General features: G+C 39.6%; 1 protein-coding gene across 1 annotated transcript; it reads right to left on the reverse strand.

The window, feature by feature from the left end:
- Positions 1-236: 236 nt before the first annotated feature.
- micu1 (mitochondrial calcium uptake 1) lies at positions 237-14,490 on the reverse strand. The gene is made up of 12 exons (XM_061285916.1): positions 14,330-14,490; positions 11,887-12,051; positions 10,562-10,748; positions 9,435-9,597; positions 8,376-8,419; positions 2,902-3,016; positions 2,653-2,735; positions 2,387-2,587; positions 1,912-2,049; positions 1,493-1,601; positions 844-933; positions 237-785 (listed from the first exon to the last, which is right to left on the reverse strand). Exons 2-12 carry the CDS (start codon positions 12,048-12,050, stop codon positions 625-627), a joined length of 1,455 nt encoding a protein of 484 aa, XP_061141900.1. The 5' UTR covers position 12,051; positions 14,330-14,490; the 3' UTR covers positions 237-624.
- Positions 14,491-14,830: the final 340 nt, after the last annotated feature.

The following is a 14,830-nucleotide window of genomic DNA, read 5'->3' on the forward strand; positions in this document are numbered from 1 at the left end:
CTTTTATACTAGTGCAAAATATTGAAACGTGCCAGATTTAGGGTGAATATGTCAAACTAAAGATGGTTACGTTTGCTTAATTCCTTTATTCCTGGGGCTAGCCCTGATTTGAGGGGTTAACTCAATTGTGAAGATTCCAATAAAATGTAAAAGTTTGACATGCATCTAACGGCAACAAATGCATGATATTGACCACCTAATTGCAAACTACAGGATAGTATATAAAACAATGCAAATTATCAATACAAACCTTTAATTTGCATAACCTCAACATATAAAGTGTTTCAGTGAGCAATATATACGTAATTTGAAACTACACACAAATATACCTTTGAGTGTGTCATTACAAAAAAAAGATACAGCTAAAACAAGCTTGGGCGTAACGAAGGTGATGCTAACAGACTATTCATTTTCCACATCGGTCAAATAAGCCTCAATAGTCTTAACAAAAGGTCACATGCTGTCAACAATAAATACATATTTATATATTCCCCATGATAATATGTGTGCTGCATTGATGGCCCGTTCTCCATGCTTCATGACGCCCCTCATGGATACAGTCCTTGAAACTGTTCAACAAAATGTCTCTAATTACTCCCGCTCGTATACCGCCTTTGGTCTCCATTATGTCTTTGGCATGGCAAAGTCCCAGGCGGTGTCCTGAGCACACTTCCACATGGCGCGCACCAATCGAGTGAAGCCCATGTCTTTGGGTTTCTCCAGCCCACGCATAAGTCGCTGCTTCATAATGGCGATGAACTCCTTATTACTGAGCTCGCCATTTCCTGGGGAAAGAGTGGGCGCTTGAGAAGAAGAAGCAAAATAAAATAACCTCTTACCTACCATCACAGTCGAACAAGGCGAAGACCACGTCGCACACGTGATCTGACAACTCCACTTTGGCGACGGTGCGGGCCACCTGTTTCATGGTTACTGGCAGAAGGAGAACCACAGAGCAGGAAAGTCATTAGTGCAGAAGGATAACAGTGTGTGGTGGACATGTAATTGGAAAGACACAGCGAGTCTCTGCCTTTGGACCAGAAGCAGCAGAGGGCCACTCACAGTCCGACAGATATGAAAATAAGAACGAACGGCTGATCGCATCAGTGTGTATTACTCAAAACTACTCTGACTAAGAGGATGACGAAGAAGAAGAACTCAAGGAGAAGTGTGAGGGGGAAAGAAAGCCCCAGGCAGACGAGGAAATGTTGAAAAACTATTTGATCTCATCCTCGATATTTTGGCTGCACCTCAAAAATGGAAGAGTGGAAAAGGTGAGAGTAAGAAAGTGATGCTGGGAAGAAAAGGATTGCCAAGAAAATAATAAAAATGATTCCATTCAAGGCGTTTTTGGCCACAAAAAGCTTTCGATACAGTCGTGCTCTATAAATAATAATGCATCATAATGTCTTGATTGGTTAATATCAGGATAAAGGAAATGAAAGCAGCTCAAGTTATGCGGGGCCAAAATCAAACAGGAAGGATGCTTTACCTTTATCTATGGACGCCCCAGCCATGTGGTAGAAACTCAGTGCCGTGTCCACATCATTGACATTTTTCAGGAAGGTGAAGAAATTCTCCACCTCCTCAAATGTGATCCCCTGCACCAAGGGGGAAAAAAAACAAGGCTCAAAATCAATGCAAAATAAATGAAAAGTGTACAATGTGTAACCAGTCATGACCGGGTCGCGTCAAAATAACGCAAAGGTCATCTAAATTTTGCCGAAAGCTGCGAGCATGATGCCGTTGAGCTGTGTGACACAAATGGGCAGAGGCGTTGGGCACGCATGGATGAACAGTGTGCTGTGGAGTGCCCAACAGCTCCATATGCATAACACAACATGACTGCCACATTGGTTTATAAGATAATAAAACGTTTATGCGCGCGCACACACACACACACAGCTCTACCTGTGCATCCTTAAACATCTTCTTCAATCCCTTCTGCATCTGCTTGAGTTTACGAGACTGAACGCCGCTGTAAGACAGCAGCATCCCACCAAACTGTCTCTCGGAAATTCGACCATCCACTGGATCGTTCCGCTCAAACTGGAGGTGAAAGCGCAGGAGAGACTGATGACAAATGAGTGCACGTGAACAAACAAATTTACAGGCTGCACGTGGAATGATGGGAAACGGTAAATTCTGGTGTCAGGCTTCAAGTTGGATCAAGCACTGGAGTGGAACAGTTTTGAATTTGTGTGTTTTTCACAAAGTTCCGGAAAACTTTGGCTATGTCAGGTCAATCCTGGCGATTTATATCTTGACAGCCTTTACCCTTTGCGACCGAACGTGCCAACCTCTCACAATTCATACCTAAAAATCTCTGAATTGTGCTGCTTTGTTTTTTAAACCATCAGGTCAATGGTGTAATCAGATTATGTACCTCCAGTTTAAGCACATCATGCTGCAGCTTCCTCTGAAACTCCAGGAAGCTTCCAATGGTGAGTTTTCCCTTCAAGTCTTCTCCAAAGAAATAGGTGGTGAGTGCCGAACTGCAGCCAGCTGTCTTTAGAGTGTTGCCTGTGGTGGAGCGATCGCGGTGTCTCATACCCATGCTGGTTTGAGAACGAATAATGCTCTGGACCTGAAGATAGTGAATGGATAATGACAAATGGTAGATGTAACCTTGTCATCACTTCCCAGACAAACCTGTTCAAACTCCTCCAGGTCTACTTCTCCATCACCGTTGAGATCAAACATCTTAAAAGCGATTTCAAAGTTCCTCTGGGGGGCTGGAGAGCACAGAAAACACACATAAATGTATTCTGAAATCCTACAGAAATGACAGGACATTTAAAAAATCCATCATCTGAGATCATGATAATGATATTTAAGAGACAGGCTTGGTGTTGATATTACAAACTGGGTCTTAGGTCAAAAGAACAAATGTGGACTTACTGGACAGCACAGTGGTGAGGAAGATGTAGTCAGAGAAGGAGATGAGGCCACATTCTCCCAAAGTGTAAAATATGCTGTCTTCATCTGCAAACTTTTCCCTCTCTTGGGCTATCTTCTGCTCAAATCACACCAGGCAAACAAAGAAAAACATATAAGAAGAATGTATTTGATTAAGAGCAAGCCTTATTAGCTTTCAGTGGTGTGTCTACACCCGCAACAAGCTACCCTCAAAGACAAAACAAATAAATAATAATTGACAGAACACAAGAGGACCAGTGTGCGTTAGACTGAATATATTAGGATGATACAGTGCAATATCAGTCATGCAAGTGCTGCATACACATGAGGCTATACAGGCAGGTGAGGTCGGTGGTGACAAATACTCGGTAGTGGGTGGCTGTGCAAACTTTATACCAGAGGCCGTACTCACAGTGTGAAATTGACACAACAAGAGAGGAAACATCACAAGACAGCAGCACAAACAAACACACTATTGATAAAACATCTGAAACACAAACCAAACGGTATTATTACAGAGATTTCATTTTCATACTCTCACACAAAATTTTTTCCCCTCCCTGTTAGCATGTGTATAGTTACAGCCTTGCATGACAGTGTGAATTAATCGCATGCACACTGCACACTCGGTGAAGAAAAGGCTAAATAGACGCTTTCCCACTAGTGGATCGCTCCACTAAATAAGAGTGGACATATAGACGGCGCATGCCTTGGGAAGGGAGGGGGAGGAGGGGGGGGGGTTTCAGGGGTGGTACACTAAGCCCTGGTGGAGTTACCTCCGTCTGTCAGAGGTCCATTTCAGAAGAAGAGGAAGAATGAGAAAGAAATGTTAGAGAACGGCCTGGCCTCTGCTGTCTTAAGCAGGGTCTTGAACGATAAAGACACACATGTATGTATATTCATGTTGTTGTTCTTACACACAAAGACAAATGCGCACACACACCTACACAAAAGTGTCAAACTAAATTGAAAACAACAATAATAAAAGAGCCCCAAAATATGAAAGATTTGTCATTTGCTAATGGCCAGTGGAGCTTGGGAATCACAAATATTAGAGACTCACAAATGTTACTGTGCTACAGCAATATCATGTCGAATATATAGTGAAACCTCAAATCATTTTTTTTTTAATTAAATAAAAAAATAGCATCAAAGAATGATTGATGACATTCCACTATGACAATTTAAAATTGTATTAATTTGATGGAGATATAAATAAACAATCATTTTGAGGCATTGCCTCTTGGTAGGTAAGCAAAGGTTCAATAAATAAATAAACAAAATAAATAAATGTTGGTTTTGGGCCACAACTACAACATCAAATGTATGATTATTTATTTTTGGAGGTGTTAAACAGAAACGTAGAAAAAATTATTCAGGTTAAAAAAAAAAATCAAGAAATGACTGTATTTAGTGGTAATTGTCGCGGTATCTTAAATTACTGATCCGCAAAAGACTGTAACCCTCATTATTAGTACTCAAGTTAATTAACAACTAACGCTTCATTTGACAGAGCGTGCCTACTGATTGGTGTCAACATTACAGCTGTCAGAGCAAATCTGAACATGCTCCGTTAATAAGTATCTGCGCTCAGCCATTTTGTGTTTCTACCAATCTCTATGCATTAAACTAAGCGCATACGCCCGCAGGAAAATTATGAGAGCAACTGACTAGTCAAGGCACACATACACTTGTGACGGAGCTGCTGACGATGCCGCCAAATGAATCACAACTTCCAGATGAGGTTGAGAGTTTGGTCAAGGCTAATCTTGTTTCCTAGCAGCCACATTTGAACTAACTTCTAAAGTCTGACAAATATGAGGTCTTGTTTTATACAGCCAGTAGCTTGCAAGCCAAGCGGCTCTTCCTTTCACATTACCGCACTATAAGGCGCACCGGATTATAAGGTGCACCTTCAATGAATGACCCATTTTAAAACTTTGTCCATATATAGGGCACACCGGATTACAAGGCGCACCTTCAATGAATGGCCCATTTTAAAACTTTGTCCATATACAAGATATATACATTTGGCCCGCGGGCTGGACTTGGGACACGCCTGCTGTAGTGGCTCAATATTGGTCCATATATAAGGCGCACCTGATTATAAGGCGCACTGTCAGCTTTTGAGAAAATTGGAGGTTTTTAGGTGCGCCTTGTAGTGCGGAAAATACGGTACTCTAATCCTTTCTAAGTACACGACTTGCTAAACGTGGTCTCAAATCAAACACACACAAAAAGAATGACTCTCTGAACTTCAGAATTAATCTGGATAAAAATGCTTGTGTGTAATATTTGGGACAAAATTACCATAGACTGCAATATGGTTGAATTTGTGGGTGTAGAGAACATTAACCATTTGTAGCTGGTCCTCAGACATAACAGGTAGATTGTGTTTATTCTATACAAGTGAGAAACTGATTCTGATGCTTCGCCAGCACATTTCGGGTGCTGAGAAATGCCAAACCCTCAGAAGACCATGTGACCCAAAACCTCTTATTGATCAGGAGAGCATATAGCAATGGAGAGAAAATTACAGCAAGGAAATCTCATGTGACCTTCATCGAGAGACAAGCAAAACTGTGAAAACATGGTGGAACTGTTAAAATAAGTCCAACCCGAGGCCTGCTGGAACTTCCTGTGAAATTGGTACAAGTGAACATAATAGCTCGGGTGATTAGAAATGAAATGAAACCCATACACGCGCACATACACAAACACAATCCCGACAATTGACGGACAACGTGGCTTTTCATTCAGAAGGCCACAGCATATAAGAAACAGTTTAAGGTGCAGAATTCCCGTCTTGAGTGACTTTAAACCATGCTCTTCAGGCATCATGCAGTAGTGACATCTCAGCAATCCAAAGGATGAATTGGTGAAGGCTACCAAGCACATCAAGACAGCCTCAGTGCTAGCTAACGGGGGCCATTACTTGGGCCCCTGTGTTGCCACCATGCGCAGAAAGAGGGCGCCACCACCAGCTGCTTTCTGAAGAAGACGCTGATAACAGGGCATGCTGAGGAAATGGGCATGAGAGCCAAACCAAAGCGTGTCATAACTCTTCGAAAAGAAATAAAAGGAGAGGGAGGAATTTATTTATAAGAGAGGGAGCTTGAATGCAGGGGAACAGCCGTTTTATGATTTCGAAATCGGTGACAGGTTTGAAAGATTTGCAGTTGTGTCTTTCTTAAAAGTAGTCTACAATGGTTTCTCGTGAGGCTCGCATTCTAGTTGCTCCTCCGTTCTGCTGCACAAGTGTTTAGGAATTCTAAGAGAAATGAAATGGAAAGTTTACGTTTGAATAATTTAGTAAGGTTGGTATAGCAGACAGCTGCAAGCACCGGGTTTACACAAAGAGCACTGGGGAGATCTTTGATATAGTGGGCAACTCAATGAGTTTCTGTTAGTATAATGCTGAAACACGAGGCAATGACAAAAGCAGCAATGGGTTGTATGTCACCATCATTGACAGACACCCCTCTTATTACGCTTTAACTTGACTGATCTGCTCTGGGCCAAATAGAGTTTACGCAGATCATTTACTTTCATTTGGGAAGAGAGTCACATTCTCTTGTGTTTTCCAAAGACACTTAAGTGAACATCCCATGACTGAATGTTCTGAACAACCGACTGCTTAAAATGAGCATAGATAGTAGTTTACCTTTAAAAATTATAATTTTTTTTTTTTTTTTAAATATACTCTTCTCCAAATGGATTCATGCATTAGACTTGTGTTGATTTTGGACCCTATTGGAATTAGTCCATCCATCCATTTTCTGAACCGCTTAGTCCCCACGGGGGTCGTCCTAAAATGATATTTTAACATCAGCGTTTAACCCACAAACCAAAAAGAACAGGGGGGGGTTCCCCCATAATTCTCCAAACCTATACTGGACTACAGAAAATATTTTTACAATTAATGGAATCATACACCGTCCAGAAATGAGATCTGTAGTGTCACCCTTGCTGAAGCTGAGATATGAAAATATTAAATCAAAACAAATAGTTTAGCTGTTCCCCTGCACAAAAAACAGGGAATATCTAGGCTGTCCATATTAGGAGGAAAGAGTGAATAATAAAAAAAAGTGTATGGGGAGGGGAAAAAAAAAGGAGAGGCAAACGTGGGCTAAAAGAACGAAGAGGATTAAGTATTGACTACAATGTGCAGCATTTCATTCAGGTGCACACATGCCGCTGAGCACACACCCCATACCTGCCAGAAGTCCTGAAGACAGGGAGGGGCAGAAGCAGGGTAGGGGCAAGGACAATAGAAGAAGCAAGGAAGAAGGGGGGGGGGGGGGGGTTAGGGAGGGTTTGAAGAGAGAAGGGGGGGGGGGGGGCAGCAGATGGATTTATTGGGAAATGTGGGGGCAGACAAGATGGAGATTTTGAAGGGGGGTTTGTTATTCACAAGGAGGGGAGGAGAAAAAAATGGAGGGATTACTTATGAGAACGAGACAGTAGACAAGAGCATGATAGAATCAGCAACAGTGACTTACAATGTTAACTTGGGGTGGAGAAAAGCACATAACCCACATCAACATGGTGGGTGGAGAAAAAAACAACGATGAACACAATGACATAGCGTGTTAAGCAAAGAAATCAAATCCTGTTAATACTTTTAGAAATAGCTCTCTTCTTCAGGCAGGAAAACAAAACACAGGGCGAGTCAGTCCACACACTAGTTGTTGCGTCACAGTCACACTGGGTGTGTTGTGTTTGCCTTAAATATACGTAGGTGGAACTTGGAGTAAATAAGCAATATCCACTGAGGCGCACATAAAATCCATACTTCAAATCCTTCCACCAAAGTTAGCAAAATAGTGCCTCAGTTGCAAATTGTACTTCTTTATTTATTTTTTAATATCAAATAGCCATTAAAACAGCGCTATTATTTCTAGCTTAATATTTGACTACTCTGTTAATGACTAAAGAGTTTATCGAATTAACTAAATCCCTCAAGGTACCACGCGTAAGGACACATATAAGGCCATGGATGTTTCATCTATGTTGTGGACATGTGACAAAATAAACAAGGTTTGAGGCTCAGTTGGAAGCGCTTAGACAACGCTCTGAGACAATAAAAGCTAAATGTAGTATCAGACACATCCAGGTGGACAGAAATTTAGTTAGCAAATAAAGGCAACAGATGGTATGCAAAATGGAATAAAGGAAGCTACACAATGAGAATAATGTATCTGCTGAGTGTTGCACAAGCTACAGAACTTTCTTTTTCAGTAAAGAATAGCTCTTTCAGTGATCTATAAGAGGGGGAAATTACAAGGTTGACCTAAAACAGATGGAAAAAAGTATGAACTTGAAAGTTGTTAAATTTATGTTTTTTGGTGACTAGTATCGAGAGACTTCGTGAGAATCGATACCTTGAAATAAGGCCAGTATTGGCTTGTAACTGATACCTAGCATACCCTATCACTAAGAAATCCAAATCTTACCTTTCCATCATAGCGTTTGACAGCAAACTGATCAAGCCCGAGATCTGAAAAAAGAAAATAAAGAGAGAAGCGACAGCCTAGTTACAAAACATGATACATGACGGCATGACATACAGTAAATGATAATAACATCATTCCAGCTCTGGAGATCACTGACATGTGCAAGTGAATAATAATAGTCATCAACAATCCATTTCCATGTTTCAAATTCTTTTAGAAGAATCATTGGCAGTCAGATTTGAGACACGTGATCATTTTTCATCAACGCTCGTCTACAGCGCAACGATTGTAAGACGCCATAAAAATGTCAAAGGGAAATCGTATTTCTTAATAAATCTTGGTACAATGTTAATTAAGCCTTGTTCCCACCTAGGAGACCATTTATCATTTGCTTTGGCATTATATGGCTTGGATTGGTAAATCATGGCTTATATTTTCACCACGGAGAAGCAAAGCATTAAGCTTTAATAAATATACATTGAATTTAAATACAAGTGACACGAAGAATGTAAATCCAAAGATTTTCTGTTATCTTCCCGTTCCACTCAACAAATCAAATACAAAGACTTTATCTTTCATGTCAGTGAAGAACAAGTCTCAGAATTTTGATTAAAACTCTTTTCTCATAACTAAAATTTTGCTTCGTGGGACTTTTCATAAGCCCTAAATTTTGCTACGTCACAAAAAATATAGTACATTCTTGCTTGTGCATAAATCTCATTTGCAATTTATGACCTACATTTGTGGGCGTAATTTGACTGTGTCCATAAAACCAATTGCATGCATGTACACTGACATGACACTAGCATCGTATATTTTATTTAATGTCGTAGACGACAAGCGTGAGCCAACAACATGTTGCACATTATTTTCCTTCACATTGTGATGACCTTTTTCTCGTATGCAAGACAAACAAGAGAACACCTCTGCCTGTCTATTGAGTAAAACCCAGGAAGAGGAGAAATAGGAACAACAGAAAATCACACATAAAAAGTCATTAAAAAAAGGCTAATTTTTGTGATAAAATTTAGCTGTGACAATGGCAGAAAAGTGACTCACTCTCTGGCTGCTTCTCATTTGGTGTGATGGAGCGTATGAAGTCCTGGGGCGTCATGTAGACTTCAGCATCTCCGTGCTCGCCGATAATTTTCAAGGTGGCAAAGTAGCGGAAAATCTTGTCTGGGGTCGAGTAGGCCCGTATTCTATTCTCGTACTCCATCACCTGCAAAACGCAGTAAACGATTCTCATTCGCTAGATCAAACACTGTGATGACATTAGGTGGATTTTTGGAAACAGGTTTATAAAAAAAAAAAACGGTTGTAGTTTGACATTGATTGATAAGATCTCAATAATTGACAGCAACAATCCCATTAATGTTAGTTTTGAAATAGCCACGCCCCTTTTTATGCAAAAAGCTTCATATTGGAGCAGCACTGCAGCACATTTGACACTGCAGCAGCTGCTCAGGGACACAAGCAGTTTATTTATTCGACGTGACACTGAATATTGACTGAGTGGACTAATCCAACAAAGTTAAGATTTGACTTTCTCAGGTTGTAACACACACTGATTTAATAAGACACATGCACAAATAGAGTTGCAAAACAATGAATTGCATGACTCAGTGTTTGTTCACATTACGAGACATTACATTGGGGACATCCAAGGAAAGTGGCTTCGATTTGAGTGAGAGGTTAAAAGACAAAGATGACAGATATGCCTTGGTAACAGTGTCATTTGGCAAATGTTTCATTTATCAAGATAAAGGTGTCAAAACTATTTGGTAAAGACCATATTTGGCAACACCTGTTTTCAATCTGCTTCTTTATGAAATGATGCCGTGACTAAAAAAAAATGTCATCCCCGGACATTTCAAAAGAATACAAGACATTTTGCATCATTTTATAATTTGACTCATAAATAATCTTTCTATTCACTGACATTCCAACAGTCAACAAGCTATAAACAGAAGACTACTTAATCTTCTTTTGCGTTGTCACCAGCACCCCAATTAACACCTCTGTTGTTTATGATGGCAGAAATGCAAGCTGATTACCTCTGTAAAATAATCTGTCAAAACACCTTGCTATAGCATATTGAATATTGATTCCGCAGAGGCTTTTGATGAACCATTCTTTGAGGGAATCAAATGGCTGATTGGTGGCATTGGTCGGTTATTGATTACCTTGCGGTCACGGAATCCCGAGCGCTGCTTCTTTTTTTTCCCTTCTCCACTTTCATTCTTGGCCTGGTCATCACTACCGCTGGCCTCCACTGAATTCTCAGACTCGGAGTCTGAAGCCTTCAGAAAGTCCTCTTCTCCATCGTGTGGCGGGGATTGTCGGACCGACGGTCCTGCATCAGCATACGCTCTAGTTTTTAAAAAAAGAACAATTGGAATCAGATGACAAAACCAAAACGGTGGAAAATTAGTGTGTCATCTCATGGCTAAATATCGTACAGGCATGATGCAAATTTAGTAGCACTTGTCAGGTATGTAATGGATTATGTAGATGAGAATACATTAGTGTTATATACACAGGTAACATAATCGTGCTATATATGATAAACAATTTAAAACAGCCAAGCTCCGGACCCCCACTTTTTTATCACGAATGACAAATTAGAACATTACTGAGACAGCCAAGGGTGTGCTGAATAATAATTTGGTTTAATGCGACCCAAACAGAATACTGGGATCGAGGGAGAGCTTGGAAACAGTCGCAAACACTCCATGGAATCATCCATCATGTTGGCTCTTGCAACACAGTTATTGTATCACCATTGGGATCTCATGTCAGCACTTGAATACCTGTTTGGCCACTTTGCCACAAGCAAACACCAGCCTCCTTAGCAATGGAAAGCAATCAAAATACTGTGACACCTTCAACGTGGGAATAATCAGGATCATGAACGCGGTGGGTAAAATCGCCATTTCATTTGTAACAACTCTGGTGAGGCTCCCTACCTATGAATACAAGCTTAGTAGGATGCATCATTTGTGTTATGTTGATTACATAGTCCACATAGCTCAATTAAAATGCACAGCTTTTCATTTGATTAATTTACCTCAAGAGTAAATTTGCTGACACCAAGGTATCAGAACTAGAAATAAAAAATTTGAATAGCACACTACAATTATTAGGGGGAAAATGCAATATTGCGTAAGATACGTTTTTCTTTAAAAATATCTAACATAGTTTCTTAGAAGCACCAAAACAGTGGTATCGGTAATTGGTATCGGTGACTACTCAATAAGTAGTACTGGTGTGGATAATTAAAAAGTAGTATCAAACATATCATCTCTAAACAATTCCTTAAATACGAAAATCAATTTGATCAGGGACCTTTTAATAACAGAGTAAAGTATCATTGCAGCACCTCTGTTTCTATAAAACAATAAATCATAGCTATGCCCTATCAAGCCTTAAGATAATGAGATGATTTATTTATTTGCCTTTATTTGATTTTGATCTGATTCAAATTAATTCTGTATGTACTCAGTCACACCTTTTCCAGAGCAGTCCAGCACTTGCAGAGGAAACAGTTACACCAGCCAGAGCCGCCAACATCACCCTCCTTCGACCAGAGCCTCTCACTGCCCCATTGTGGTAGCGCCGGGACAAGTGTGACACGCCAACCCACAAGGCGGACAGTGCCCGGAAGCGGAACATTCTGCGTAGAAGAAGAGAGTGAAGGTAGAACACTTGTATTGAAGCATTGCTTTGCTGGGATATATAATCCTCAGAAATTAACTGGTGACATGATCTACTTCTGTGATAGTGACTACGGTGCTTTATATACCCATAAAGATAAACCAGTGGCTGCCCCCTTGAGATATAATGTTACCTTTGTCAGTTAGATTTTGAAGTGGGCTGGCAGAGAATTAATCACTGTCAGAACATGAGTGACAATTAAGCACTTGAAAATCCCTTGTGCAATCTTTCCGTGAATGAAGCACAGGAGAGTTCCAAAATGAAGCATCGTGCCAAATGTCAATATCCTGCTGGAAATGACTGTCAAACAAAAAATATGAATAATAAAGCACACTGAAAAAATGGGCAGAAACACCATTTGGATGGATGCTGAAAAAATGCACATTAGAGCTGAACCACCTAAATAAGACCTGAAAGGACTACTTAATGCATGAGTGGAAAATGGTTGCATCATCTGTGCCCAGGTTTAGGATATGTTTTAATCCTTGCACTAAAAAATGCAAACCACGACAGAAATAAGGCAGACAGGTCAGGCATAAATAATGAAGCAGAGTTAGAGGGGAAAAAAATAAAAGGATCAGTTTTGCTCAAATTGATCTTTTGACTGAGCAGGCAACTTTGACATGCATCTACTGAACTGGAAAGTCATTCATTTTGTCATGTCTTGCAGGCTGTGAAAAGGTTTGTTGAAATAAATAAATAAATAAATAAATAAATAAATAAATAAATAAAGTTTATTTATTTTTAAACAGCTGAGTCATAGTCAAAACAACACCAAGTTAGCAGTCACTCACACCTTGTTTAGGCTGGGCCCGGTCAAGTATAAACACGTTTCAGGCTTTTCTTCTAGCACTGCTAAATACAGTAGTTTGGCTTCCAAAATCTTTTTTAACACGTTTTATATTTTTTAACACGTTTCATGTTATCAAATTAACGGCCCTAGGCCTCAAATGTCCTGCATTTCCCTGCCATACATAAACAATTAGTTATTATGAATAAAAATGCTCTTTCTGAAGGGAACGTCAATGCTTGTGGTCGATTCTGATTCAATTTAGAACTTAACATTTCTCCAATGTAAAACCAACAAAGCACCGTAACTTAACAATAAAATCGAATGACCAAAGCAATCACATCAACCACTAACTTTAGTAGTAGACTCCACTGCCTGGACTTTAATGTCTCTTCAATGCCACAATATTCACTCACTGGTGGCTTCTACAGCAGAAGGAGAAGCAGCTGCTCACGCATCCCCATGGCCACCAACGGTCAACTCCTGACTCAAGGGTGCATCATTTCCAGCTGGCACAGCACTGAAATGTCTCTTAGATACTTAAATTTAACAATTTGACTCCCTCATCCATTTCTGCCAAAACATCACTGGATGGTTGGCTGCACGGCCACAAAACTTCTTCTCACAATCTTTCGACTCCCAGGCTAGTCACTTCCCATATGTTGAGGTACAAACAACTGCTTGAATGTCATTCCTGACACAAACTGCAGGAACAATTGAAACAGCATCATCTGCATTTAAAAAGGAATGAAAAAGCAGCATGTAACAACACTACCAGCACACATCTCAAATCATTTAAAAAAAAAAAAAAAATATATATATATATATATATATATATATATATATATATATATATATATATATATATATATATATATATATATATATATATACACATAATTTTCATTGCAAATGCCTCATAAACATAAAAAATACGCATGGCAGATGAACAGTTCATGACATGTTCATTATGTTCATCATGTTCTGTTCATCATGAAGACAAGTGTCAATTCTCTATTCTCTCTTGCACGCATGGTTATACTGCATGCAAAAAGCAACGAACCTATGTGATGATGATGCTTTTCTCTTTCATTGCGCAACAGGTCCCGAGCAAAGTAATGGTCATAATGGTTACTGAATCATGTCAGGGTTTAAATTGTGAACATCATTCACGCAATCAAGAGTTTTCCCATGATGGTACCCAATTTACATGAATCCATGCAGGAAGTCTAAACAATCAGATCGCTACCTGCTACCACTGTTTTCTATTACCAGTACGAACTGTGATTCAACCAATGGGCGTAAGAAGTGTGCATCGAATCTAGCATAATACACTATTATGCAGAGCTCGGACAGCTAACGCTTGTTAGCTACCGTGATCGAAGTGACAGTTCACTGTCCCTGGTTAGAGAGAGACCTCCATGCAGGAAGATACGAGGGTACTTACGTGAATGGCAACCCAAACACGAATCGGGTAGGAATAAAAATGCCTCCAGCGTTTCAGAGTGCGTCTTTAAACTGGATCGTCTGCAGAGAGAAGAAAAAAGGTTGCAATGCAGAACAGCGAAAACACTTCCGTATTCTCAGTGAGCTGTCAGAAAGAAGGAGGGGCTTCTTTAATAGTAATAGTATATATAGTAGTTCTTATTTCTCTTTCTATAATGAGAAAATATTTTGCTTACGTCTATGAAAATAAAATGTTCCCATATCATCGGTAATTTTGTGAACTGTCTGTTCATATATATATATATATAAGGCATATATATATATATATATATTTTTTTTATTATTATTTTTTTTAATGAGATCTTGATGACAACGAAAAAATATCCTTGACCTGTATGTTCAGGGATTGTTTTGTTTAGAATTTATTTTTTACATAAAACTTCGGAACATATTACACGACTGATTAAAATCCTCAAGTATAGATTGCTTTAAATATTGTCAT

This window comes from Syngnathus typhle, linkage group LG8 (genome assembly GCF_033458585.1).
Source record: "Syngnathus typhle isolate RoL2023-S1 ecotype Sweden linkage group LG8, RoL_Styp_1.0, whole genome shotgun sequence".
NCBI lineage: Eukaryota > Metazoa > Chordata > Actinopteri > Syngnathiformes > Syngnathidae > Syngnathus > Syngnathus typhle.